Consider the following 26,148-nt stretch of genomic DNA (forward strand, 5'->3'; position numbering starts at 1 on the left):
CTCTTAACCTGCTCACTCATCAAGTGGCTCAAGCATGGATTGCCTTGTGGGTGGAACCTCCGAACCGTCGGTACGGTAGCAGGCCGTCATGTTAGTAGCCCTCTACTGGCGCTATCACCACACCCTACATACAAGTCCCAAGTTGCTTGCACCACGGAAAGACGTGCAGCCATAGGCGAGATAAAGGGGACTAAGTACAATCAGCATCAGAAACCACTAAGGAGGAAGTGGCTAGTATGTCTCTGCATGCCGCGAAACTTAGTACTCCCTTGACATGGAGAAGGGTGAAGAACGTACCCATTCGACTTATCCCTAGAGCAGCAAGCATGAGCGATATCCGCCGCTGCCAGCTGTGGCCCGGTGGGAATCTTGCCGTCCATTGTCTCGTCGAAAACCGTTCCATCGTGTCTGTTCTGATTCTCTCACACCCCCCCAGCTTCCATTAGCGTCGTACGCATGTGCTCCCTCGTGCTGTCAGTTACTCGGACTAGCACTTCGGCTCGTCTGGTTTCCAAGGAAGAATGCGCACCCATTGGGGGGCGTTTGCCTTGAGGCCGCTCGGCGACGCTCCGTGCATGCTGCTACTGCTGCTATCTCATCGCCATCTAGCCGGGTGGAATCGAATGCCTTGTGTTTCTGCGTGGCATTGATTTTCGTCCTTGTTCCTGCTTGCACGCCCGCACTAGAGGAGGTGCCGTGTCGACCGAGGCGGAGCCCTCCCTCAGATCACGACTCCATAAAGACAGACGCCTCCGGCGCATCTTAATTCTTTAACCGACTGTTTCTTCCTGCTGCCGCAAAACAAGCTCCAAGACCTTTTCTAACAACTCAAAATCGCGATCGTCATACTCCGTACTCAGTGCTTGTTCGCATCGTCTGACAAAACGGAAGCTAGACCGCGGGCCTACACGAACGCCTCGGTCAGCACGTGTTGAGCGATTCCCTCCCATCGCCAACCGGCATCCCACTTAATTCTCACCATACCCTGCCCGCCTCCTCTCACGAGTATATGGATCTCTTCTCCGCGTCCTGAACTCTCTTGGATACTGCTACTACTTATATCTGACAACTTCCTCACCGCCTTGACATCGTGTTTTCGACCTTTGTGTATAATACCCGATCGTGATAACGTGCAACGACCTCCCCCCCACACGTCTCTCGATATACCCACTGCCTGCTTTATCTCTTGTTCTCTCTTTTCTTCTTGACCTTTGAGCTCAACGTCGCACATCAAATCATTACGTGGCTTGGCATCAAGAACTCTCTACTACTCTATTTCAACTCTCAAGCATATTCACCCCTCTACCGTATATGGTCTTGGGATAGCCAATCCTTTCTGCTTGACTGGTTTTACAACAAGACATGGCACAGGGACTTTGGCCGGATCAGGAGGGCATGTCGCCCGAACTCAACCTACCCCAGCAAGAGCGGGTCGATCGCCAGATGATTCGACACCTGCTTGGTAAATACTCACGAGAGGAACTGGGAAGGTTGCTACAAGAAGAAGGCCGCTTATCACCATCTTCATCATGTAAGTCGTTGCTATGCCCTTGTTAGTCGACAGGCACGACTTTATTGTGTTGTTGTAGCTGGAGATTCTGTATTGGTGCCTCTAACACGTCTACTTTCTTTCCACAGATGAGGAAAGATCCTTTATGCTCTCAAGTAGCGGAAGCTCGCACGAAGACTCGTCAAATATGTTCGACTCAACGAGCAGCAACAACGCATTTTCAGATACATCGTCTACATGCGGCAGCGTCACCTCCAACGTTTCACCTCGAGCGAGCACCAGCCGCAAGCGCCATGCAAGTCCGTCGACGACTCGAGCCAGTATAGCCCTTACCGATGAATCGTCCTGGGATGCCGAGGACACCACACCTACGACAGCAGCTCCCAAGCAAAAGGGCTCCTTCACCTGCGGATTCTGTCTCGAAGAGGGCATCCAGAAGACATGTACACGCAAGAATGACTTGAAGCGCCACATGGAAGATTTCCATCACACAAACGCACAATGGTTCTGCCGGCATCGAGGCTGCCAGATGGTTTTTGATTGGCAAACGGCCTACAAGGCTCACCTCAAGAACTCCCATGGCGGATCGAGAATGAACCTGGATGACGCCAAGGTTCCGCTGTGTCCCCAGACGGTGTTCGCGTGCGGTTTTGAGAACTGCCTTCAGGTTTTCGAGGCGCCAAGCGACGCTCATGCCGGACCTACCTTCAAGGAGTACGTGAGCCATGTTGTCAAGCACTTTGACGAGGGCGCAAGCAGTGGCCAGTGGAGTTACTCGGCGAGAATGCGTAACCTGCTCCGTCAATCTAGCGTCTTGAGCACTTGGTCACAATCATTATGGCCAGACGCAGACCCAAGTCGCTTACGGTGGAATTCCCAAACTAGCAGTGTTTTGAGAAAGCGCCTAGAAACTAGACATCTTGGCGACCTGCAGTTCCTCGTCCAATACGCTATTGCCCTTGGCTCAAGCCCCAATGGCGCCATTCAGAACTTCCGCGCGGACTTTGTGACTCCCATCCGCAGCGAGTGCAGGATGGCGATCCACGGCCACAACAGGGCAGGTGTTCCGGCAGCAACAACCACTCCGGAACCAGATCACATGGTTCAGTACGGCATGTCGAATGCCGCCAATCCAGCCATGGTCGCATATTACCAGCGACAGGCCTACATGCCTCAGCCGGCACAGCCGCAGATGCACTCATCAGGATACACCTTTCACAATGCGCCTCCCTCTCCGGGTTACGACGCCCACCAAGCTTTGCAACAACAACAACAGCAGCAGCAACAGCAGCAGCAGCATTCACAGTACATGGGCATGTCCGACACCCCGATGGTTGGGACTGATTACGTACCACATGCGAATGGCAGTCTCCAGACTATGCCCGCTGCTTATGGCGCCAATGGCATGCATAGTCCCGCACCCACGGATATTTGCGGTACCGCAAGTCCGGGCTCGAATATGGAACAGCGGGCTAATAGCTACGCATACAACTCTTCTCCATATGCATACTAAATCACGAGGGTAGCAGCACCTCGTACCACAGACTACTTAGAGTTACATACAACAAGACCAATGTGACCACTCTTCCCTAGTGGTTGCTGGCCTCGCGGCATAGCAGATCGAACATACATTTTTTGTTTTGATACGAAACACACATGTGCCCCGAAGATACCGGCACGGACGGATATGCATATATTACTATAACACCGGTTCGGGCAGGGTTGGGGAGGTTTTTTACTCAGAGCTCCTGGGGGGCCGGAGGGTAGACGATGACACAATAACGGCCGCCATGCACACATTTTCTTTTTTTACTCTTTTCGTTCTGGTTCATCTATTTTACTTTCTCATCTCTTCTAATTCTCTGTCCCTCTTTTTTTATACCCTCATCAGCACGCATTTACTTGAGCAGTAAGATTGATTTCGAAGCGGAAGAGCGACGATCACTGCACTTACACATTATGACCATTTCTTTTTTTTCCTTCTCTCTTTGCTCCAATATACACGAGAGAGCGGCGGGGTTCTTTTCCTTTGTTCTGGGACTGGCACACGACTATGGGATGCGGTATAGGTCAAGGGGATTATTTGCAACTACAGTACGGGGTGGGCGAATTTACGGGGCAACGTTTTTCTTTTTCTTTTTCTCTATGTCTTGGTCTTGGCTTTATTCATTTGGGAAAGTGTTTCAACGGAATGAATCATTATTTTTGCGGGAGTAGGAGCAACAAAAATGGATTACTGTGTGCAAGATTTACCTAGACCAAAGATGTGTGGACCTTTATTAGACGAGTGGTTTATTCCATCGTGGATGCAGCAATGCACGTATCAATACCCCCTCCTCCCTCTTTGTATCAGTTGTTGCTACAGTACGGCGTTTAGGTAATGTGACGCATCAAGTTTGTATTTTTTGGCCAACAGCGCAGCGCACTGCAGCAAATACAGAGTGATGAAATGATAGATAATCCCATCAGGAAAGTAGAAAAAACCCGCCGAGGGAACGGAATTTCCCGACGAATCGAGGTATGTAATCTTAGAAAGGACGGGTGTGATGACGGGCATTAGATTTCCTGCGAGTGTTTCGCTCGGACTGGGGCATCGGGGTAGTTGGAGAAGCAACTAAAAAGTTTGTTTTATACTGCTGCCTGTTTTTTTTCCATCATGTAATCCATAGTTTTCCTTTTTTTTGTCTGTCTTTTGTCTTTTGCTTGTTCCCTGTCACAGGGGGAGGGAGGGGGTATCTCTGCTTACTTGCTTTACTGTATGATTTCTCTTGTTCTCTTTGTCGTCTGCATGCGGTTTAGGTGGGCCTCCGTCATCCTCTGGAAAATGTGATGGATGACTTTTTTCTGCTTGTTCGTGTTGTTGCAAGCGCGTATGTAATGTCATGGCGTGCCGTAATTATTGCTTGATCAAGAGCAGCAGATCCTTGGGGGGAAGGCAAGCCGAGAGACAACAGACATAACAGCATAGACAAGGGGGGCTGTTCACACAAGCTGAGCCACTAAAGCAACGACAAGTTTTACTGTATACGTGTAAATGCGAGGTGAGCTTTTCCTTTCCTTTCCCCCCATGTACACATCATCAATCAACCTGGGTGCTCATCATTTTTCACTGTTGGGTCTTTCTTTGCTTTTGTTGTTGTGTCTTGATCTTTTGTTCAATGCTACGACGTGCTTTTCTTGGCGGATTGTGTACCCTGTAAGAGCAGAGCGGTAAAACTGAATCGGGACATCTTTTGGTCATACATGTTTATTTCATCACCATTATCCGTTTTTGCGAGGGCTTTTAAGCGGCTCTGCGCATCATTTTCCGTTTTATCTCGGGAAGGATTTTGCGGGTGTGGATATTGGGTTCAGTTTTTTTTCCTTTTGTGATCCCATCAGATTCGGGGCTGGGTCTTGTCACTTGTGAAAAAAGGGTGAGGCCGGCACATCTTACGGGTAGCATGGGGAGGAGCCCAAGCCTGCATAAAATATCTGCAAGGCGCAGAAAAGTACAAGCCCTATGAAAATCAGACAATCACAGAGAGCGACAGACAGAGAGACAGAGGGAAAAGGGAAAAAAGTTACAGATATCAAAAGGATGAAGGAGACGTGGGGGGAAAAAAAAAGCAAGAGGGTGGTATTGGGGGAACGGATGGGCAAGTGAGAAGTTTAGCACAAGGGGGTGTGCGGAAGGTGTTTGGATGGGGGGAGGAAGAGAGGGAGGAGGGGAATATGCTTTTCTTCCATCTGCTGGAAACTTGTTTGCTCGACTTGTTCTGCTGGTATGTGTTGATCCTGCTGTTGCATGATTATCTGCTGATGAATAATGATTGATCATATTTGAGCGTGACGGCCGTTGCATGTGCCGGAAAAAGGGTGGTATTAGGGTTAGGAAGAGGTGGTAGTGGCAAGTAGCAATAAAGCGAATTCGGAGTAACAGCACGTATTTGTCCAAGTGAGATGGAAAGACGGCATTACGAGTTATGAGAGAGAGAAGGGAAATGATAGTTGAGAGTGAAGGTCTTACAGCGCTTCCGAGGACGAACTCGACAGGAGACGGAAACAGTGACAGAAGGGCAGAGATTGGCACCCGGTCGGCCGATGTTTGATTGGTTTCCTTGGGGGGTGCGTGAGCAGGTACCGATTGCCCGGATGCTGACTTGCGTGCATTAATAGAGCGCTGATTTATCTCTGGTTGTTCTTTTTTTGGGAGAGGGCATGGGAGAGAGAGTGGCATATCTCGGCAAGGGGAAGAGTCAGCGAGAAGGGGGTTGATGATTATTTCGCTGGCTGTTCTACATTTACAGTTAGAACGGGCAATTATAAAGAGAGATACTGGCGAGCGGCCCCTACGGCAATGGGACAAAAAACTAACTGCCATCATTGTCCAAACTACTAGTGGTGAAACTAAATCCAGCACTACAGACAGCACTGACAAGTAGGTATTTAGCATCAATTAACACAACTGAGGGGGGCGTGCGACGATGAGAAACAGAGCAACAATCAGAAAAGAAAGAAAAAAGCCCGCGGCGGGCCTAAGTAAAAGTGGCGGAGCCGTCTCCGAAGAAAGTCGCCCATGGGGCCGACAGGGCTGGCGGGAGCGGATGGATAACGCTCTAGAGTCGGTCGGGTCTGGGTCTGGGGGGATGGATGGCTGATGATTTTCCCTCTTTTTTCGTTTGGGGCAAGTCTTTCGAATTTGGAATCCCCGGGAAACAAGGCACCGCCATGGGAGGTGAGAAGAGAAAAAAAGGCTGGGCTGGCGGGGGGGAAGTGCGTAAGCACTTCATTACGGACAAATTAATGCTTTTCTTTCGCCCCGTGTAGGTAGAAGGCGCGGCTAAAGGCGGCCGGGCCCTGTTTTAAATATGATATGTATTGATATTCATGTAGACGAGCATTGTCCCAGTCCACGTGCAGGATGAGGAAATGAAGCAACTTTGAGCGAGCGAGTTTTCCGATGAAGCCAATGGCCAATGGAATGGATATCCGATGCCTAGAAAGCTGATGCAGCGGCGAGGCCGTATGACAAAAGCTACAATCGTTCCCCCGACAAAGAGCTGCTAACTAACAGCAGATGCCAGTAGCAAGTACGGAGTAGCAAGCTCCAGATGCATTAAAAGGGTGGGAGGAGAAACGGAGACGGACTGCCGTCTCCTTTGGCTCACAAGGTCCGTCCGGCGGCAAGTTTTTCTTCTTTTCTTTTTGACAGACAGCCTGTGTGACACGTTGGCGACAAACAAGACGAGATCCGCGGCAATGGGGTACCACAGGGCAAGCCGCTCAGCTGACTGGCGTCCGAGACGTGCCATGGGTCCCCCCCGGGGGTGTGTGTGTCCGTGTTGCCAAAATTGGCGTCAAGGAAAGAAAGTGGTAGGATTACAAAGCAATATAGTGGCCTAGACGAGTAAGTGTACGGAGAGAGGCATGATGGGTTGGTAGTGGACAGGTTGATCCATGCTAGATGGCTGCTTGGGAATGGACGCTTTACGATTAATGTTGTTGCCAACAGCCTAATCTGCTTGATGATAAGGCGAAGCCAAGAAGCGAGACGAAACGCCAATCGTTTGCCCGATGGCGCGCTAGATAGGGTAAATAGGACTTTAGGTTTGTGGCTGAAGGGTCTGGAATTCAACTGGATCACGGAAAGAAACAAGTTACTGGAGTTCTACATTATCAAGCAAGAGATCCGAGGTGAGGGAAGCGACGCTACTGGACGACTCTTGTCCCTGCTTCTTCTGTATAATACTCGTACGTACTGCGTATATCCATGGAGAGAGGTGACTGGTGTAGCATTTGGGGGTGGGCAGAAGGGGGCCAAATGTGTCAAGTAAACTAATCACCCTGCAGATAATGTCAAAGTGTGTGAGATGTGAGTGAGTGAGTAAATGTGTGTGTGTAGCTGTGATGCCGGTAATGAATCGTGTTTTGGTAGGGCAGACTTGTCAAAGAGCTGAGCGTCGGTAAACGGCCCATACTCGATGCCGCTCGGAGGGTTGGGCTGGGAGAAAACGTCCTCGTGCAACAATGCGCGGGAAGAAGATTTCTGGAATTGAAAAGAGAGCACAGCTCCGGGGCACCACGTGGCGGAGGCTGCTGGAAGGGTGGTGAAGAAAACGGACAGAGAGGCGCCTGTTGGAAGGAATCACGCCACGGCTTGTGGTTGGCAGGAAACAGGGTTGGCTGGTGTGGACGCCAATTCCCTCGGATTGGTCTGCCTCCATTCCCACGGCTGCCCTTCCATTATGATTGGGCGCTGCTTTGATCACTTGGTCGACGAGTTCTGGACTTTCGACCGGCAGCATCTAGAGGCGCTGGGTGGTGTGCTTGGGGGGTAAAGGGGTACAAGTTGGTGGTTGCATGTTGTTTGCTGAGAAGATGGCGAGTATAGCAGTAGCAGCACTCGTATGGATGTAGCAGTAGCAGTAGCAATGAGACTGACTGGTGGAAGAACCGGCCCTCGATGAACTGCTGCAGATCGTAAACGGTCCGTCCTGTGTGCACAAAGACGGGAATTGCTGTTTCTGGCCCTTTGGCCCGAATGTTGTTGGTTCCATCGACACAGCTGGGCCTAGATCTTCATTAGGGCTGAGATGAACTGAGGAGGAGTCAACCAAACCAGGCTATTGTCCGCAGGGCTATCCGTACATTAGCACCACTAACATCAGCTGCTTGCAGTAGCTGAGCTGCTCTGGATGCCAATGTTCTTGGCCTGCTGTAGCTGACCTGACTTGGATGGATCGTCTCATTGCCCACCCTCATCTCCGTGTTGCCACTGTTTCTTTCCCTTCCCTTGGGATTGCCGTCCCAGAGTCACGAAAAGAGGACGCGGTCCGTGGCTCATTACTCGTGAGCCTGCATCGAGTGGTGCTGCGGGCTTCAGAAAAGGCACTTGTGCGGAGAGCCAGGGGGTGTCGAGGATCCATGCTCAAAGATTGCCAGCCAGCGAGGGTTTTTCTTCGTCTCTCTCGCTCTTCTTTTTTCACCTCTTTCTTCCCTCACTGCCTGCTGCTATCAATTTTCACAAACGGAGTCGCGCGGCGTCAGCGACAAAGTGGGCAGAGGACCGTGCGCTGAGGGATCGATGCATCCCATGGAGCTGGAGCTGGTGCTGGCGATTGGGTTCTATGGTCATCATTACTCCGAAATCCGATCCCAACACACATCTCGTCACGCTGTCCTGGTCCGTATGGGGTAGCAGGTACGAGGGGGAATCGCCCAAATAGTGATGCCTGTACGGAGTCCCTGGGCTGGGCGATCACATGCTGTCAGTGGCTGTGAAGGTGCGATAAGAGACTGAGAGAGGCTGAGAGATGGGGAGACGGAGGGAGAAAGGATTGAGGAGAGGGGAATGTGCAAACAAAGGCACAGCAACTACAACAACGCAAAGCCACTGCAGACAAGCCAAGACAACCAGCGGCCGCACGCGGCAACCCACGACGGCGGCCTTCACCGAGAGATGAGCAGAATGGCCTCGGAGAGCGGCGTTCCCGGGTCTGCTTGGGCCAGCATCTGCTGCAAGACGCTGTCACTGCCTGGGTGAGGCTCGGTGAGGCATGGCTGACCACGGACGGGCTCGTGCGGCGCTGGGCTGGACCAGGTTCATGTTCTGAAGAGGCATCAATGCCGTGAGGTCCGTATCGTATCTGTGCTGTGCTGTGGCCGTAGTTGAAATAAGTGTGATAACCGTGATAGCCGCCACCAACATCCATCCATCCAAGGATTGCCATGACTGGCGACGATACGTGTACCCGTACTGACCTGGGGCCTTGCTTGACCTGGTCTGGCTTGACCTGGTCTTGCCTGGGATAATCCGTACTCCGTATAAACTACTCCGCTCTCTGTGAATCCGTATCACCGCCAGGATCTGCTCTCCCGTCTGCTCTCCACGTGCGCGTCCAGGCGTGTGGAGAGCACGACGATGGGGCTGGAAGGGAGCTGACATAAACGGAGCACAGCGCCGCTTTGGGCCTCAGCAGCTGATTTCTCTTTGCTCTGGTCGTTTGCCGTCGCTTGAGGCCCAGACCTTGGCGCCTGGGCTGTGATGCCGTATCGAGCAGGAGCCGGAGAGCAGGCAAATCCTACATGTTCGTACCAGCCCGGCCTGGGATGCGATGCCGAATGGAGGCGGTGGCGATTCGAGCAAGTGGTCTGGTCTGGCTGGTGTGGTGTTTGCAGGCTGCAGCCGCCTGGCCTGCGCGCATTAGTGGAGGCCATAATTGACATTAATAGCATCAAATCGCGAGCTGAAGGACGTTGGATTCGCCGTTTATATCTACTAGTGATGCCCGGAGCTGTGCGCACGCGAGACTTTTTTCAGGGCTACGGACGGAATACAGCTAGGTACGCAGCATGGATGGAGGGCTTGTGCGAGTTTTGCCGTTTCGCATGGATGGATTTCTCTGCTCTAGTCTTGCTTGATGCCGCTTAGCGATCTGCGGGTTTGCTACAGATAGGCATGGAGTACGGAGTAGAGACGTAATTGATCAATCAATACCGTGGAAGAAATGAGCAGGGCGGCATCTACGGAGTACCGCACAGAAACAAATCCCCTCACTTCCGGCAGCTCGTTCGTTTGCCTCAGCCTTGTGTTGCCCAGAGGTCTCACTTTGATTGCCGTCGGTCCACGTCCGGTATTTGTACCACCAACAGAGCAGTAGCTGATGTGATGGCAATGCATGGCCACGAGTAAGTTGTTATTTGATATTTCGCACCCTGGTCTGCTGGAGTCCACAGGCGTTATTGGCAACCAGCCAATCCCAGCGGCCCATCCTCATCGTCCCGTGTTTGGCGTCATCTTATCCTACCTTGTCCAGCCTGGTCTTGTTTGCGCCCAAAACGAGCCCGCTGCGTGATCGGCCTAGCCGGATTCCTGGCGGTTTGATAGCACTCTCTGCTCCCCACCTGCAATTTGTACCTGACCCGTATGTACTGTGTTGTGTTGTGTCAAACATCCAGTCTAGTACGAGAATGCGACAGTAAAGCACGAGCCGTGGCGACACACATGAATCTTCAACGTCTGCATGTGGTGTTTTTACCGGTATTTGGCGGCAGGCATTACAGGATTAGCGCATGTGCCCTGCAACTTGGTCGCTATCGGGAGCTGCGCTAGCTGGGTCGAGGTACCTTGGATGCGCGGCCAAGCGTCAGCACTTGCGCTGCTCGCACTCCAAGGTACATATTCTTAGGCTCTGGACTCGCTATTTTTTGTCCATGGCGGAGGATCTGCTGCTGTTATCTGGGCGACTTTGGCTGCAGGAATGGTGGCTGATGGCGCTGCTACTGCTGCTGCTCACCCAGTTGACCGAGCGAGGATAACGCATTGCATTGCATTGCATTGCATTGCATCGCATGACCCCTGGATGGATTGCTCTTGAATTTGATTGATTGATTGAATGGGTGAATGAATGAGTGATTGATTGACTCCAGCGCATTTGCTTTGATTGGGATGGAGCAGACAGACAGAGAACGCTCGTGTACCCTCTTTGTACCTGTAGACTCGCTTTGCCAGGCCCCGGGGCACGTGTTCGCCTGCCGCTGCCCTGAACCCTACAATGTTAGTACCTGCCAAGCGGCTGCGCTAGATACAATCCGCGCCCTCTCTTTGACTTTTTCTCTCTCTCCATCTTTTTCGCCTTCGCCCATCGGCGCCGACTGCAATCCGCCGACTTTTTTCTTTTTTAGCTGCAACACCCGCCATTATGCCATGCCACTGCTTTTCAATGGTCGCCATTCCATGACGCCTTGTCGCATTTGCCGCCCCCTCATTGGCCTGGCTGCCTAGCTGGACCCTCCCCGAATGCCTCGCTTTTCCCTTCTAGAAGGACGGCAGAAGCCATCTGCCAGGGGTCTCCCAGCCCGTTTCCCGCATCCATGGTAAGAAATGCAGGGGGCCCAAGAGCTGGTAATTTACGACGGTCAGGCGACGAGGCTGCTCGCCCTGTGGTTGGCCGTGGCCTCTCCGGATGGGGACGCCTTTCGACAGCGGACAGCCATTTTGGCCTTCGCCTGGTCCCACACCACCATCGAAAACTTTACACAAGTCGACAGACTTTTGCTCGCGGCTTTGGGCTAGCCAGAGCAAGCCAGAGGCAACTTGCGTTTCAGGACGGCATGGGGGCCGCTGTGAGAAATGACACTGTTCCTGAAACGGGGCTTGGTGCGTCTTGCTCGACAGGGGAATGCGTGACACCAATTCGTCGGATTCCACGACTCGACCGGGTTATGCCAGTCGCTGGGCGAGAAAGGATTTGGGATTAGGGATTAGGGGGGCGCAATTCATGCTCGCTCCCAAGAGTTAGGTCCCAGATGTGGCCCTACCACCCATTACCCATTTGTCCATCACCACAGCGCCCGACCCGGTGGGCTTGATTGCACACGCTGCCACTTTGCCTGGCCTTTTCTCCGACAGATCTTCTAGAAGCCTTCCCCGGCTTTTCGACCGTTTCTCCCCTCGCCATTTGTCTTTCTCCCCTTGCCTGGCCCTGGCGACTGCGTCCTTCCTCTCTGTCGCTCGTTCACCCAACCTCTGGCTTCTCATTCTCACTGAGAAGAAAAAAAATTACCGTCCTTTTCTTGATAGGCAGTGCCTTGGCGGACTTCTCAGCCCCAGCGACTCAACGTTGAGGCGACGCTAATATTAATCCAAAATCTGAAAATCGATTCCTTCGATTGAGGACGTACTGACCAGTTAATCACTCTCTTTGATCGTGACCGGCACGCGAGGGCGAAACTGAGCGGAATTTTCTGCAGCGCTCATACCGGCGCCGTACCGAGCGCTAGTTTTTTCCTTCCTCGCTTCCCTCTTGTTTATTTTCTCTCTTCCTGTCGACTTTTTTCTTATCGCCGCATTGCGCGGCGGTTATGCGAGTTTGACGACGAGCGGTGGTGTCGAGTTGCCATCTCCCCATTTGGTAAGGATAAGGACATCTAACCGCGTTGCTTTCCTGGACGTGTCCGTGGGTAGCGACTTTTCACTGTCGATACAACTTTTGTTGTGGGTGCGGCGGATAGCTGGCCGTCGATTTCCATCACAACGACGAAGCGCGGTTAATTGTCGAATCGCAACAATCTTGCATCATGTTTCCATACGGGGCCGCGCCTGAGGAGTCCACCGTGCGTCCATTGACGGAGGAGGACCAACAGCTGCTTCTCGGGCTCGTTCACAAATACGGAGCCTCGAGCCTATTATTTGCCTTGACTGGCTATGGTGAACCATGTAGGTCGTCAACTGTTTCAAACTCGTGATTGCTTTTGAGTTCTGACATGATTCAGCACGGGCATCTGCGTTTTCTGCAAATACCCTTCTCAGCAGTGCGAGCGCGTCTTCAGTAGCATGGACTAATTCAGAGGCTGCCTCGCAATGCCGGTCTGATGAGGCGTCTATTCACACCTCATACACGTGGCCTGACGTTCAGAATGACATGCCAGCTGTGCATGATGGAGAGGCTAACAAGATGACGACGAGTGAGCGGTCATGGCTCGACTCGCCTGTAGCAGTGCCATCCCCGATGATTCAGCCTCACGACGTCACGTCACACCCCTCTCCGCGCCTTGTTACGCCAACTTCCAAGAAATACCAGTGCCCGATGTGCTATCTGGACAACAGCCCCGTCGGATTCGGCAGGAAGAGCGATTTTAAGAAGCACCTGCACAACTTCCACGGAGCCGACGTCGTCTGGATTTGCCGAACCAAGGGATGCCATTTGTCATTCTCGACCGAGCGTGCATACAGCACGCACGCCAAGGAAGCTCACAGGATGAAGGCTCTTCCCAACAGCGCTGCTCGAACGGAAATGTGCCCGCAGCTCGTCTTTGCCTGCGGCTTCGGCAACTGTCGCGACCGGCTATTTGAGGCCCACAACTCGGAGGACGCCTCGGCAACACGCGATAAGCACTTTGAGCACATTGCCAAGCACTTTGAGGATGGCTTCGATGTCAGCAACTGGGAGTACAAGGTCCAGATGCAGAACCTTATGCGCCAGAAACAGGTGAAGCAAATCTGGAAAACGTGCATTTGGCCCAAGGAAAAACGACAGCAGCTTCACTGGCGAGCACGGTCTTCCGGTGACTTGAAACGCATGCTCGAGTGCCGCCATCTGGGCACCAACATCTCCAGTCTTGTTAGGCTGGCCTTCATTCTTGGAACTGCTCCATTTACAGTAACCTCCACCCCGCCGCCCAACGAGATCGACATCTACTTTCAGCTTCCGTACAGGAGCCAGTGCCTGTTGGAGTCATCTGGCCACGCGTCCTTGGAAAGCACTTCCATGAAAATGGAAGAGGGCGGCTCACCTGCATTCAGCCTGCCCAAGAGCCGCTCAGGCATCACCAGCATCCCCCAAACCATGCTCAAGTTTTCCGGTCGCTCATTGAAGAAGGGTACTCGGCCGACAACACCTGCAAGCGTCATGAGCAATGGCGCCGACACAATCATGGGAGACGACTCGGCGGCTGGCCCGCACCCGGGAACACCGTTTCCCATCCCCAACGAGACTGTTTGGCCGGCGGATGCTCCGAAATTCGCCCCCGATATCCCAACCTCTATGCCAAAACAATTGAATAGCCCTGCCGATACATCCATCTTTGATCCCCAGCAGCAACAACACCAACTGCAGCAGCACCAATCAGCGCCACAACTCCCACTACTTCCACACCAACATCAGCAAGAGCAGCAATTGATGTACTCCATGCCGCCGCAAGATGACTCACAACAGGCGTGGATGGTAATGAACCAGCAGATTCCGGCATATCAGACACCCCAGGTGTTCCCGGAGCAGGCGGACATGATGAATGGGCTTTACGACTATTCGATGAACACTAGCCAGACTTCGACAGTGCGGCCAGGAACTCCAACACCACACAAGCGACCGGCGTCGTGGAGTCGAATGATTAGCATGGAGAACCTCCGACCGTCCAAGAAGTCATCACCCGACACACCACCAGGAGGGATGCTTATGGGTATGTAAACGACTGGGCAGGATTAATACTAGCCAGCCTACCAGCCAACCATGACCATTGGCCTTTTTTTCATCTTCGTCGCCAGCACGATCTAGATGGACGCTCTGCTAGCGAATGGCTCCACTCTTTTATCGATTTCTTATATGTCTTTTACATATATCCCTTGGCGCGATTGATTTCCTGTATTCTCAAACATATATACCACTACTTATACCAAACGGACTGGGACGGCAAATGTACGTTTAATTGGGGGAACCAACTTTTGGGGGGGAAAGGGGGGAGGCGGATCGAATCGCATACCAATTTTGTCACTATGCTGACGCTGAGATACCATTTTCTTTCTTTCCTTTTATTTTCCTTTTTCTTTGCTGTTATGTGATGAACCGGCGTCGTTCACGAATCACACACATATAGACAGGGTGGGATTGGTCATTTGTGGCATTTATGTGGAGCGAATGGTGTCTTTTTTTTTTTTTTTTGTGTTATTCCTGTTACGCTACAATCGACGATGGGGGAAGTTTATTGGAAAAGTAGGGCCGAGAGATACATACGAATATATGTAATGATGTCTGGTGAATATGACATTTGCATAAAGGAGCAAATAATGCTGTACAATTGACCATATTTTGAAGTTGCTCTCTTTTTTTTCTGTTTGCTATCTCTTTGGTGCTAGTAGTTATCTTGCCGCGTGATTTTGAAAGGGCGGAAGACGGCTTGGCGATATGACGTGAAAGCATAACGTCATGCCATTTGGTGTGCATATACGCACCACTTGCCTTATGCTTCTTTTTCCGTTATTATGTATGAGTATGAGTATGAGTACAGCTTCCGGATGTGCGTATCGGCCCGTCAGCTTACCCGCCATTTTGGGGGCCCACCTGTGTTGCTGCAACTAGAGGGTATGTAGAGCGAACGGACATGGGGAAGAAAGGCGGAGATGGAGAGGGTTAGTGTTGGAGGTTTTTTATGACCGGATGCCATTGAGTGGATTTTCTGAAGCGGGTGTGTTCTAGTAATACGCATGAGTGGATTGGTATGCTGAGCCGTTGAGACGAGTGACGTCCAGCTTTTTTGGGGCTGAGACATCTGGGGAGGATGGAGCTACGGGAGACTTCGGGGAAAGATGAGTACAGAAATTCAGGCACGGCTCTACGAGAGGGGAATGGAATGTCGTAAGATGGTTTGGCCTGTATTACATGTCCTAAGAATTAATTCGACGGGACTGCTTGGCATATATGTGGTAGCTCTTAGAGGGACGTTACTATTGGCTATGTAAAGCAGGAGAGAAGAGCGAGCACGATGTGAGGGAGATGGGAAGCAGGATGGTGGGTGGTATTGCAGCGAGTAGGGGGCTCGACTCTTTATTCCTGTTCGTCGCCCTTTGGTGTAGTGCTGTATCCGAGGGGGAGGTGGTGGTGCGACATGCATTAGAGGGCGGACTCGGTGAGGACAAGATGCACGCTTTGGCAATGGATGTGTGCTGTAGTACCGTAAGTAGGTGGTCGACGGGATATTCTATTGGGCAATGGGCGCTGGGCGATGCAGGAGAAAGATCTGTCGACGTGGTGGTGCAACGAGGGAGAGACTTATGAAGTCGGTTTTGAGTCTGCCTCGGTTGGATGCAAAGCAAGTCTAGGGTCGTCTAGTGCTGCTTCGAGATGTCATTTGCTCAAAGCCATGGGTATTAAACGAAAGATAGTACGGAGTAATTCGGTTTCCTTGATTGGCTCTGATTCGGGGTCCGATTCGGGATCCGTGTGTCGGGGTCTGATCATCGGGGATATCACGTCCTGTTTGTTCAAACAAGCTGCTTCTGCATCCCGCAAACTCCGAGTGTCCAATAGACAATCCCGGGTGTCCAATAAGCAAGAATAGCCTGGCATTAGCCTGCCCTGCTAATGCTAACATGAGAAGTGGTCGCGCCACCGGAGGCCGTGGTTGACATGTGCTCTGGGCTAAACACGCGCGAGGCCATGTACTCTGGACGAAGGCTTTCCGGGAATAAGGGAATTTAGGAGAGACATCCATGACTTTTTTTCTTGGAGGTTTGTGAGTCAACGGGCATTGGATTGCCGCTCCGTATATCGCAGTTGGGATTTGGCTAGACTAAAGAGAGTTATGATGGATGGATTGATGGAATTGATTGAATTGGATTTGGCTATCGATGTGACTGACGCCGTGGTTATGGAGTGGCCTGGATAATACCTAACGTACTGGGAACACTGAAGCTAAGGTACCTCTAACCCAGAGGCTGCGAGATGGGGTAACTGTACCCATTGATCACTGCGCTAAACTTGCACAGCGCAGGGGGAAACGTAAGCCTGGAGGTCTCTGCTGCTGTGCTAAGATTGGAACAAGTGGCAGAGCTACATGTAGGGCAAGCTGGCTCCTAAGACAGGGCAAAGGCTGGTGCTGAACAAGACCAGACATACATTGGAACATACGTGTATACACTTACATGAGAAGCAATCGGGATTACGATCAGCTTACGGTGCTCGCAGCGAGGCAATCCGATGGCAATTGCAATGGAAGTATGGGGTACTCGGCTGGCGTGGCGCACATGTGCTGCTGGAAGTACCCGACCTCTGTAGCACGCAGGCAAATGCCCAAGCCCCGCACTTTTAGGCGCGCACATGCATGCTAATTGGCTGGTCACCACGGGCTGGCCGTCTCTGAATCGCTGCCATCTGAACTCTGTCTGCCCTGGCGTCTCCGGGCCCAATGGGAGAAAGAATTATTATTTTTGCTGGAAAATTATAAGACAAAGGAAAAAGAAGAAAAGAAATCTTACCCCACAGCCACGCACAGTAAGGACAACTATTGCAGTACCCGCTAGCTTCGTACCGTTGCCTGCACGACACAGCGGCAGGCTACCTGGCGACAAGTAGCCCTCGAAGTCTGACTAGGTAGGTACGATCACTGCCAAATATTAGTAGATCTGCCCGGCATCGCCCTTAGAACGGACCCTCTGACTCTAACCTGGCCCAGGCTTAAGTGACTTTTTCCGATTCAATCGTCTTTTCTTCTTATTTCTCTTCTCCATCCTGTTAATTCTTCTTCGCCACTCCTTCCCCGCGATACCCTCAATTGTTTGCACCTCGCAAAGGAAGAAGAGACCCAGTCTGCTCACGTGCAAAGCATCTCTGCGCACACTCTCGCTTTTATTCTTCAATCCTAAACCTTCTTTCCTTCAACTCGACTCTTGTCTGCGATACCCACTACTATAGCTCTGTTCGCGATGCTCCGAAGTCGCCAGGCGACAACCAGAGCCGTTCGGGCTCTGGGACAGGCTCGTGCCTTTACCTCAACGACGACGCCCATCAAGGCTGCCGCTCAGAAGAAGATTCCTACTGGCCAGAGGAACCAGGCGACGGCGAGCGCTGCACCGTAAGTTACACATTGAAACTCTCGTGAGCTTTGCATTTGTGGTTTTTTTTCTCGGTTGTGCGCCTCGAGGACTAGGTGTTCTTACATCTTGGTTTTTTGCCGCCGATGACCGGGGGGTGCCAAATTGTGGACGAGATGCAGACAATCGATTTTTGCTGCTGGCGCGTGCATTGGAAATTCTTCTGTTTTCCTTGGATGGAATTTGCTAACAAGATGACAATTGGTCGCGCAAAACAGAAACGTCCGTCCCGTCCCGAGCCCTGCCTTCAACACAGCAGACAATGATCGAAGCCATGTGCAGCCTCTCGTCAACCCGCAGAGGCCTGACATGGATGAATCGTACGTTGAAGACCTTTTCCGCCGCTACGAATATGCATACATGGGCGAAAAATTACATCAAGAGAGCATTCATAAAAATCAATTGAGCTTATTCTGACTCTTTCTTCTTCCTCTTACTCTCTAGATTCATTGGCAAATCCGGAGGCGAAATCTTCCACGAGATGATGCTGCGCCAAGGTGTCAAGCACATTTGTAGGTTCCGATGCCGGCCGCCCACCCGGGCTCCATCTACTCCATAACTCTAGCCAAGCAACTCTCGCTAAGCTTAAGTCACCTTATAGTCGGATACCCTGGCGGCGCTATTCTCCCAGTTTTCGACGCCATTTACAATTCAAAACACTTCGACTTTATCCTGCCCCGTCATGAGCAGGGAGCCGGCCATATGGCCGAGGGCTATGCCCGTGCCTCGGGCAAACCCGGTGTCGTCGTGGTGACTTCCGGCCCTGGCGCTACCAATGTCATTACTCCCATGCAAGATGCCCTGTCAGACGGAACCCCCATGGTCGTCTTCTGCGGCCAGGTGCCCACTGCAGCAATCGGCAGCGATGCCTTTCAAGAGGTAAAGATATTATGACTTTTGAATTTAAATTATGTCATTAACAAATAAATAGGCAGACGTTGTGGGTATCTCACGGGCTTGTACCAAGTGGAACGTCATGGTCAAGAGCGTTGCTGAGCTGCCCAGAAGAATCAACGAGGCTTTCGAGATTGCCACTAGTGGCCGTCCTGGCCCCGTCCTTGTCGACTTGCCCAAAGATGTCACTGCTGGTATCCTGAGAAGAGCCATCCCGACCGACACGGCTCTGCCGACTCTGCCTAGTGCCGCCACCCGTGCTGCCAAGGAGCTGAGCACACAGCAGCTTAATGCTTCCATTAAGCGTGCTGCTGATCTCATCAACATGGGCAAGAAGCCCGTCATCTATGCCGGTCAAGGTGTTATCCAGTCCGAGGGTGGTCCTGAACTTCTCAAGGAGCTTGCAGACAAGGCTTCCATCCCCGTCACCACAACCCTTCACGGTCTGGGCGCCTTTGACGAGCTGGATGAGAAGTCGTTGCACATGCTGGGCATGCACGGCGCAGCATATGCCAACATGGCTATGCAGCAGGCTGATGTTATCATCGCTCTCGGCAGTCGATTCGACGACCGTGTTACTGGTGTCGTCTCAAAATTTGCGCCTGCAGCTAGGCAAGCTGCTGCTGAGGGCCGTGGTGGCATCATTCACTTTGAGATTATGCCCAAGAACATCAACAAGGTCGTTCAGGCTACCGAGGCCGTGGAAGGCGATGTCGGCGCCAACATGAAGCTCCTCATTCCCCAGGTAAAAGCCAAGACCATGGAAGACCGAAAGGAGTGGTTCGACGCGATCAAGGGGTGGAAGAAGAAGTACCCTCTATCGCACTACCAGCGAGCTGAGCGGACTGGCCTGATCAAGCCGCAGACTGTCATGGAGGAGATTAGCAACCTGACGGCCGACCGAAAGGACAAGACGTACATTGCCACCGGCGTAGGCCAGCACCAGATGTGGGTTGCCCAGCACTTCCGCTGGAGACACCCTCGATCCATGATCACTTCTGGTGGTCTGGGCACCATGGGCTACGGCCTTCCCGCCGCCATTGGCGCCAAGGTGGCTCAGCCCGACGCTCTCGTCATTGACGTTGATGGCGACGCTTCCTTCAACATGACCCTGACGGAGCTGTCCACTGCTGCGCAGTTCAACATTGGCGTTAAGGTTGTTGTCCTTAACAACGAGGAGCAGGGCATGGTGACTCAGTGGCAGAACCTCTTCTACGAGGACCGCTACTCACACACTCACCAGAAGAATCCTGACTTCATGAAGCTGGCTGACGCAATGGGCGTGCAGCACCAGCGCGTCGCAGAACCCGATAAGCTTATTGATGCTCTGAAGTGGCTGATCAATACCGATGGCCCCGCTCTCTTGGAAGTTGTTACCGACAAGAAGGTGCCTGTCTTGCCCATGGTGCCGGCTGGATCGGCTCTGCACGAGTTCCTCGTCTTTGATCCTGGTAAGTTTTCTCTTTCCGAAGCTACACAGCTTCTATTCGTCATTGTGAATCAAGACATACTAACGAATTTGCAGAAAAGGATAAGCAACGACGTGAGCTGATGAAGGAGAGAACGAAGGGTGTGCATTCCTAAGCGATTAAAGTAATCATTGGAGGAGTCTACTACTTTCCTATTCGACCCTGATTTTTCAGTTCAATCCCCCGTCTCTTTTTTTTTCCTCTTTCGGGTTTATATCATTTTTGTGTCATTTACACACAATATTGTTCCGTTTGGAGTTTTCTTCTCTCTCTTTTTTATATCACATTTTGGTGCTCAAAGGCGGCGAAACCTAGCTTTCATAGTTGTGGCACTTGAAAAGTTTGTCGCGAGGGGGCTTTGGGAAGAGTGCAACGAATGGGTCTTCAGAAAGATTTACCCTGAGTTCGAAAAAAGGTGATTGGATAGGATGAAGATATAGTAAAAACATGCCTCTAGTATGTGGAGCATGATGGGTTGGACTGAATGATACAATATCACAGTTTTGGCCTACATTGAGTTGACTTGTTTGCTGAGTGATGAAATACGATTCGATGATAGTGGATGATCTTCATGTCGACTGGGCCTAGGTATTTTCGGTGTAACGTCAAGATTGTGCTCCGTTCGGATCCGCTTGAGCTGGATCGACTCACTCCGAATGTCGACCTTGTTTTCATACGCCCTCCACCAACGCAGCTGAACCAAGAAAAGTTGCCTTCAATACTACTTCCTCTTCCAGTTCCTCTCCAAGGTGTGGCATGAGATGAACTTGTGGATGCGATGCGCCTCCCCACGCATCCGCACCTTACCCCGTTTGGCCGACTTGTGTTGGACGAGCTATACGGCCACGTCGTCGGCTCGGTTGAACAAAGCAGTTAGCAAGGTTGGCCATCGAGATACAGAATCCAACTCGATGTAGTTCCAAAGTATACGCGTAATTTGGCTTGCACGCTTATCTTGAGGTTTTGATACCACTTGGAAGCCTCAAACTTTTCTGTGCCTTGTATTCTACTCCCCGTGAGTGTGAAATGCCCCAATGCGGACAGGCTAATTCAGCCTCACTTCACCAGGGCGAGGCTAAGAGAGCGCCCTGGCCTAACACTTGTTAGGCTTTTGGGGATGGCTGGATGGCTGGATGGCGGGTTTCCCCGCCTTGTCGATCCTTTTTCATGACGACCTCGAAGAAGGAAAAACACCATCTATAAATATTTATGAAAAGGGAGGGAAATATTCTTCTTGTTTTCTTTCTTTATCGGACTTGAGAAGAACAGAAGCGAGTTTTTTGCGAAATTTGATTCGAGACATCGTCGATGACGGCCTGATGAGCGAAGGAGACGATGAACGACGCGGTGGTGGTGGTGATTCTCTGGTGAGGGAGTGGATATCGACCTGTATGTGGTTTTTCATTTAAAGCTCTTTGTTTTACAAAGAAGATTGTGTTGGATTTAGGATTTACTGATAGAGGTCTGTGGGTTTAGCGGCTCTTGATGGAGATGGAGATATGAACGAACACACGGATGTCAGCGAGACGAGCACGTTACTGCCTACAAGCCGAGGCCCATCTTCATTGGCCGTACAACCATGGCCACGACACGGCGAAGATGGACCAGGTGAACAAAGACAAGAAGAAGAAGAACAACAACCGAATTCCTCGAGGAGGATGGGTCATATCCTCAACTGTGAGGGGTTGTTGAGGGTGGGCTTGTTGGTGGTGATGTTGGCGATGGTGGGATTGGCGATTGTGAGGGCGTTGAAGGGAAAGTTTTCGCCGGGGCTTGTTGCGGGAGGCGGGTTCATGATGGTGATGTGTATTTTGGTGAATAAGAGGGAGCTGAGAGGGAGGTTGGTAAGTGATTGATGGAAGTTTTTGGGCTTTGGGTTTGTGTTTTTTATGTGTTTGCCATTTGCGACTGAGCGTGCTATTTTTAGGATGATGGGCGAAGATTATTATATACGACATGATGATATACGAAATTGATATTACGCAGCAATTGTTACCGTTATATGGAATATACGAAATATAGTAACGACTTTTAATCGATCTCGTTCTCTAGGGTATCCACTGCAACTCTCTTTTGGTGATATCCGGCATATGATACCAGATTTAGGCTTTACGGAGGCGGAACCAGATTGAGTAGCAAGAATAGGTTTATATGTGGAGTAATTAAGTGCGAGGGATCTGCAGTGTTACTTTAGGCTTCTGACAGGGCGCTTTTCTTCACTGTTAGTTACTTTCATTGGGTACAGTGTCAATTTAGTGGGCGAAGGATTCGATGCCAAGATGCTTGGATTCTTAGGCAGTTCCCCTTTCCAATGGGCAAAGCACAACCATGTTCTCTTTCTTATAAAAATGGGATGGGGTGATGAATTAAAATTAGACGGACAAAGGATCGTCCTTGAGAGTAGCTAGCTAGTAAATAAGCCGAGCCACTTTGTGGAACAAGATCATGCAGCTTGGCATGATTCTTTGACATACGACTGGCCTGGCCTTGCAGCTGCTAGCCTTCTTCGCGCGGCTGGATCCAAGCAAGAGGTGGGATTTGCATCCTTTGCGGATTCTAAAAGCATGGGTTCATTGTCGATGAGAGGCTGAGACAGGTGGGATACAAGGGGAGGCCGAGGATGGCACGAGGGGAGAATGGAGGCCTGTCTTTTTTGTTCCTTTTGATCCATTGAACTTGCTTGTTCTCCTTTTTCTTCTCAATTGACAGTGGAGAGTGTACATATAGAATCTGGATTATTGTTTATCAGATCAAAACGCCAAGCTGCCATGGCTCGGTGCTCTTTGCTCTTTACAGCGATCTGGCTCGCGACACTCTCGAGTGCATCAACATCATCCACACCATCGAAAACTCCGACAAAGACCCCCAAGCCATCGGCATCTTCGAAATGCTTCTACCCTAACGGCAAGCCCGAGCAAAACTTTTCATACAATTACCAACCTTGCGGTGGTAAGAACACTACTTGGAGCCAGTGCTGCATTCCAGGGCAGGATGTATGCACTCCCGATGGCCTGTGTACGCATCTGACGAATGCTGTCGGTGCGTATGATTATAGGGGAGGATGTACGAATGCAGATTGGTCGGGGTGTCCGCAGATTTGCCTTGATGGTGAGTTTCTCTCCTTGAATTGTTGATGATGTGGATAGAATGGTTTGGAAGCTAAGAGGATTACTTCTATTTAGTCTTGTCCAATTCATGGCTTCAGGTGAAGCAGTGCGCTTCAGGACAGTATTGCTGCAATCCGGACTTTGATAATGGAGATTGCTGTAGGGACGGAAGTCGACGCTTTAGCTTGCTCGATCGAAATCCTGATGCCAAGGGCGACGATACTCCAGGGAAGACAAATGGAACGAATACTTCTAGTACGGCTAACACGAGTGCTACGACGCAAACGGACGATAGTGCGGCTAAGCAAACGAGCGATGAAGCGGCTCAGAAAACGGACGATGGAGCGGACAAAAGTAATAAATCGGTCACGATTGGGGCAGCGGTAGGGGGTTCTTTGGGTGGGATTGCATTGATTGGCGGTATCGTTGGAGTATGGCTGTTGTTAAGGAAGAAGAAGCAGCAGAAGATGGCACGGGTCGAGAAGGACGGACGAGAGGTGAATTCGGGAACAGTGGAATCAATGGGGATGAAGCAGACGTACACGCCGCTGGCTGAAGTAGAAGGACAGCCGGCGGTGGTGGAGGTAGATTCAAGGGGGGTACATGAGTTGGGATAGAAATCAGTTCAGGAGATTTTGTCTACTTCCACAATGTCGTGTACTTTCAGCGTCAGCATCTAGCCAGTAAAAGATTCAGTATAATAGGGGGATGGGGTATACACTACAAATACATATCTATTTAATTTACGTCAGCTCAATCTACAGCCATCTCGCCTCATCAGACCCCAGCGGCTTCGGCATCTCCTCCCATCCAACCTCGCACCCCTCAACAATCGCACTATGTCTTACAGCCCTCATGCTTCCAAACGCCGTATCCCTCGTCTCGAGATAGTCTGCACGCACATCCTCCTGAGCCTGCACATCTTGACTCTCAAAACCCGTCTTACCAGGATACTGCCCCAAGCTACGCAGATACTTCATCACTCCCGCCAGCGAAACATCCACAACCCACGATCCCCCAACTTGAGCCCTTCGATGAAGTGCGGCAGTAATTCCCGTGGCGAGAAGATAACCAGCAGCGTGGTCGAGCGCCTGGCAAGGCATGACGCGCGCGGGCTCGCCGGCCCCAAAGTGCTCTGCCTCGGAGACGTTCATGCCGGTACACGTCTGCACGAGGGAATCGTACCCCCGGCGCTGAGACCACGGGCCGGACGGTCCAAAGGCGGAGAGGTTCGCGCAGATGATGTCCGGGTTTGCCTTTTGGAGCTCTTCGGGCGAGAGGCCGTATGCGGCGAGGCTGCCTGGGCGGTATCCCTGGATGAAGACGTCGCAAGAACGCAGGAGCTCGAGAAGACGCTCTTTTTCGTCGGGCTTGTGGATGTCTAGTTGGATGGTGCGTTTGCCGCGGCTCAGGTCTCTGTCTAGTCCGGGCTGGTTCGGCAGGTTGGGGCTCGTCACCCATAAGACGTCGGCGCCGTGAGCGGCGAGAGTTTTGCCTGCTACGGGGGCGGCGATGACACGGCTCAGTTCGAGGATGCGGATGCCCTGGAGACAACGGCTGGAACCAGTTTCGGGCAACTTCTTTGGAGGTCCAGGGGCGAGCTGTTTGATGAGAATGGGATTGTCGTCGATGGCTGATGCTTGAGGGAGGGCGTCCCATTCAGCATATGATCGCAGAGCGTAAATGGCGAGCTTTCCTTTCTCCGTGGCTTCGGTTTCGAGATCGACGCTCTTCCATTGAGCTACCTTTGCGGCGACATCTTGGCGGGCAGCTGTTGGTGGGAGGCCAAGGAGCTGGAGAGTCCCCAAGGCGTGGTTGGGGAAGTTGTCGTGGATGCGGACATAGCCATCTGCAGTTTTGTGAAGGCCGCCGATTGTGCCCCAGACGGATTCGAGGGGCTGGTTGTCGATGCTGTAGAGACGTTCGGATTTGAATTCTATCAAGGCGTGGTCGAGAGGGACGCTGACGCGGGGAATGGGAGGTATAGATGTTGATGGTGAGGAGGATGAAGATCGTTCGCTGTGGACGAGAGATGCTGTAAGTGCGGATAGAGCAATTGAACTTTGTGCGAGATGCCCGATTTTGAAAGATGATGGGGTGGCTGGTCCGGGTTGATGGCCGGGGAGAGTGAGGGATGAGAGGGCGTGAGGGGGGAGATGGAGGCTGGTCCAGATGTCCTTGACGATGTCGGCTGCGGTGAAGGAGGTGCGGTTGACGAGGTTGCTTGAGATGCCCATGATCTTGTTTTTCTTATATGCGCTGCGCTCCTTATGGAAACGCTTTTTATGAACTGTTTCTTATAATGTGTCTCGTTGTGGGAATTACGTAGCTTGAGAGTTCTTGGCGAGGTTTATAGAACGTCAAGATTCGGCAACTCTTGACGTGACAACCATCACATGTGAAGCCGAAATCACAAACATACCAGCTGAAGTAGACCAGATCATATAGGCTACTTGAGATAAGATGCGCCCTTGTCACGATCAGCTCGGGCGACAGGAACCGGGATTCCAAGTGCCGTCCGGCTGCCGTCGAGGCCAAATGTGGAGATGGAAATGCCCGGGTTTATGCGCCCTTTCTAGACATCAGCCGCCATCAACCGAGGCTTGTTTTTTCTGTTTATTCAGCAAGAAACACTCCTTTATCAAGGGAATTGGACAAATTGTCATTCTTCGTTTTCGTGGTATATGCAGGTGTATGTATATATGTTCTATCCAAATGAGTCAAAACCAAATCTCGCCATGTCCGCACGCTCTGTCGTAAATGCTGCATAAATCCATCCTCCGTATCCCTCTAGTATTGCGCGCTGCCCTGGTATCTCCC

At 51.5% G+C, this 26,148-nt stretch overlaps 10 protein-coding genes across 10 annotated transcripts; 6 read left to right on the forward strand and 4 right to left on the reverse strand.

Annotated features, from left to right (window-relative positions):
• Positions 1–1,362: 1,362 nt before the first annotated feature.
• On the forward strand, positions 1,363–2,690 carry M431DRAFT_65826 (hypothetical protein; the record flags this gene model as incomplete). Its single annotated transcript, XM_024921696.1, has 2 exons — positions 1,363–1,531; positions 1,639–2,690. Coding segments are annotated over 2 exons (1,221 nt in total), but the record flags the coding sequence as incomplete, so codon positions are not given.
• Positions 2,691–2,730: 40 nt separating this feature from the next.
• M431DRAFT_80810 (hypothetical protein) lies at positions 2,731–3,036 on the forward strand (the record flags this gene model as incomplete). Its single annotated transcript, XM_024922982.1, has 1 exon — positions 2,731–3,036. One exon carries the CDS (start codon positions 2,731–2,733, stop codon positions 3,034–3,036), a length of 306 nt encoding a protein of 101 aa, XP_024776697.1.
• A 1,511-nt stretch (positions 3,037–4,547) lies between these two features.
• Positions 4,548–6,026, reverse strand: M431DRAFT_392566 (hypothetical protein). Its single transcript, XM_024914806.1, has one exon. It carries the CDS (start codon positions 5,943–5,945, stop codon positions 5,028–5,030), a length of 918 nt encoding a protein of 305 aa, XP_024776698.1. The 5' UTR covers positions 5,946–6,026; the 3' UTR covers positions 4,548–5,027.
• A 448-nt stretch (positions 6,027–6,474) lies between these two features.
• M431DRAFT_506763 (hypothetical protein) lies at positions 6,475–7,133 on the reverse strand (the record flags this gene model as incomplete). The annotated part of the gene is made up of 1 exon (XM_024918858.1): positions 6,475–7,133. A coding segment is annotated over exon 1 (245 nt), but the record flags the coding sequence as incomplete, so codon positions are not given.
• A 248-nt stretch (positions 7,134–7,381) lies between these two features.
• Positions 7,382–8,012, reverse strand: M431DRAFT_392623 (hypothetical protein). Its single transcript, XM_024914807.1, has one exon. The coding sequence runs from the start codon at positions 7,795–7,797 to the stop codon at positions 7,438–7,440; it is 360 nt and encodes a 119-aa protein (XP_024776700.1). The 5' UTR covers positions 7,798–8,012; the 3' UTR covers positions 7,382–7,437.
• A 4,559-nt stretch (positions 8,013–12,571) lies between these two features.
• Positions 12,572–14,460, forward strand: M431DRAFT_480630 (hypothetical protein; the record flags this gene model as incomplete). The annotated part of the gene is made up of 2 exons (XM_024915888.1): positions 12,572–12,710; positions 12,767–14,460. The coding sequence occupies 2 exons, from the start codon at positions 12,572–12,574 to the stop codon at positions 14,458–14,460; spliced, it is 1,833 nt and encodes a 610-aa protein (XP_024776701.1).
• A 3,815-nt stretch (positions 14,461–18,275) lies between these two features.
• Positions 18,276–20,560, forward strand: M431DRAFT_392778 (hypothetical protein). The gene is made up of 3 exons (XM_024914808.1): positions 18,276–18,737; positions 18,790–20,203; positions 20,278–20,560. The coding sequence occupies exons 1-3, from the start codon at positions 18,381–18,383 to the stop codon at positions 20,334–20,336; spliced, it is 1,830 nt and encodes a 609-aa protein (XP_024776702.1). The 5' UTR covers positions 18,276–18,380; the 3' UTR covers positions 20,337–20,560.
• Positions 20,561–21,247: 687 nt separating this feature from the next.
• On the forward strand, positions 21,248–22,077 carry M431DRAFT_493501 (hypothetical protein; the record flags this gene model as incomplete). The annotated part of the gene is made up of 3 exons (XM_024917125.1): positions 21,248–21,323; positions 21,443–21,610; positions 21,713–22,077. 3 exons carry the CDS (start codon positions 21,248–21,250, stop codon positions 22,075–22,077), a joined length of 609 nt encoding a protein of 202 aa, XP_024776703.1.
• Positions 22,078–22,989: 912 nt separating this feature from the next.
• On the forward strand, positions 22,990–23,945 carry M431DRAFT_80646 (hypothetical protein; the record flags this gene model as incomplete). The annotated part of the gene is made up of 2 exons (XM_024922965.1): positions 22,990–23,329; positions 23,404–23,945. The coding sequence occupies 2 exons, from the start codon at positions 22,990–22,992 to the stop codon at positions 23,943–23,945; spliced, it is 882 nt and encodes a 293-aa protein (XP_024776704.1).
• On the reverse strand, positions 23,800–25,732 carry M431DRAFT_506769 (hypothetical protein). The gene has a single exon (XM_024918859.1). The coding sequence runs from the start codon at positions 25,563–25,565 to the stop codon at positions 24,087–24,089; it is 1,479 nt and encodes a 492-aa protein (XP_024776705.1). The 5' UTR covers positions 25,566–25,732; the 3' UTR covers positions 23,800–24,086.
• Between the last annotated feature and the right edge of the window lie 416 nt (positions 25,733–26,148).

Source organism: Trichoderma harzianum, assembly GCF_003025095.1.
Source record: "Trichoderma harzianum CBS 226.95 unplaced genomic scaffold M431scaffold_4, whole genome shotgun sequence".
NCBI lineage: Eukaryota > Fungi > Ascomycota > Sordariomycetes > Hypocreales > Hypocreaceae > Trichoderma > Trichoderma harzianum.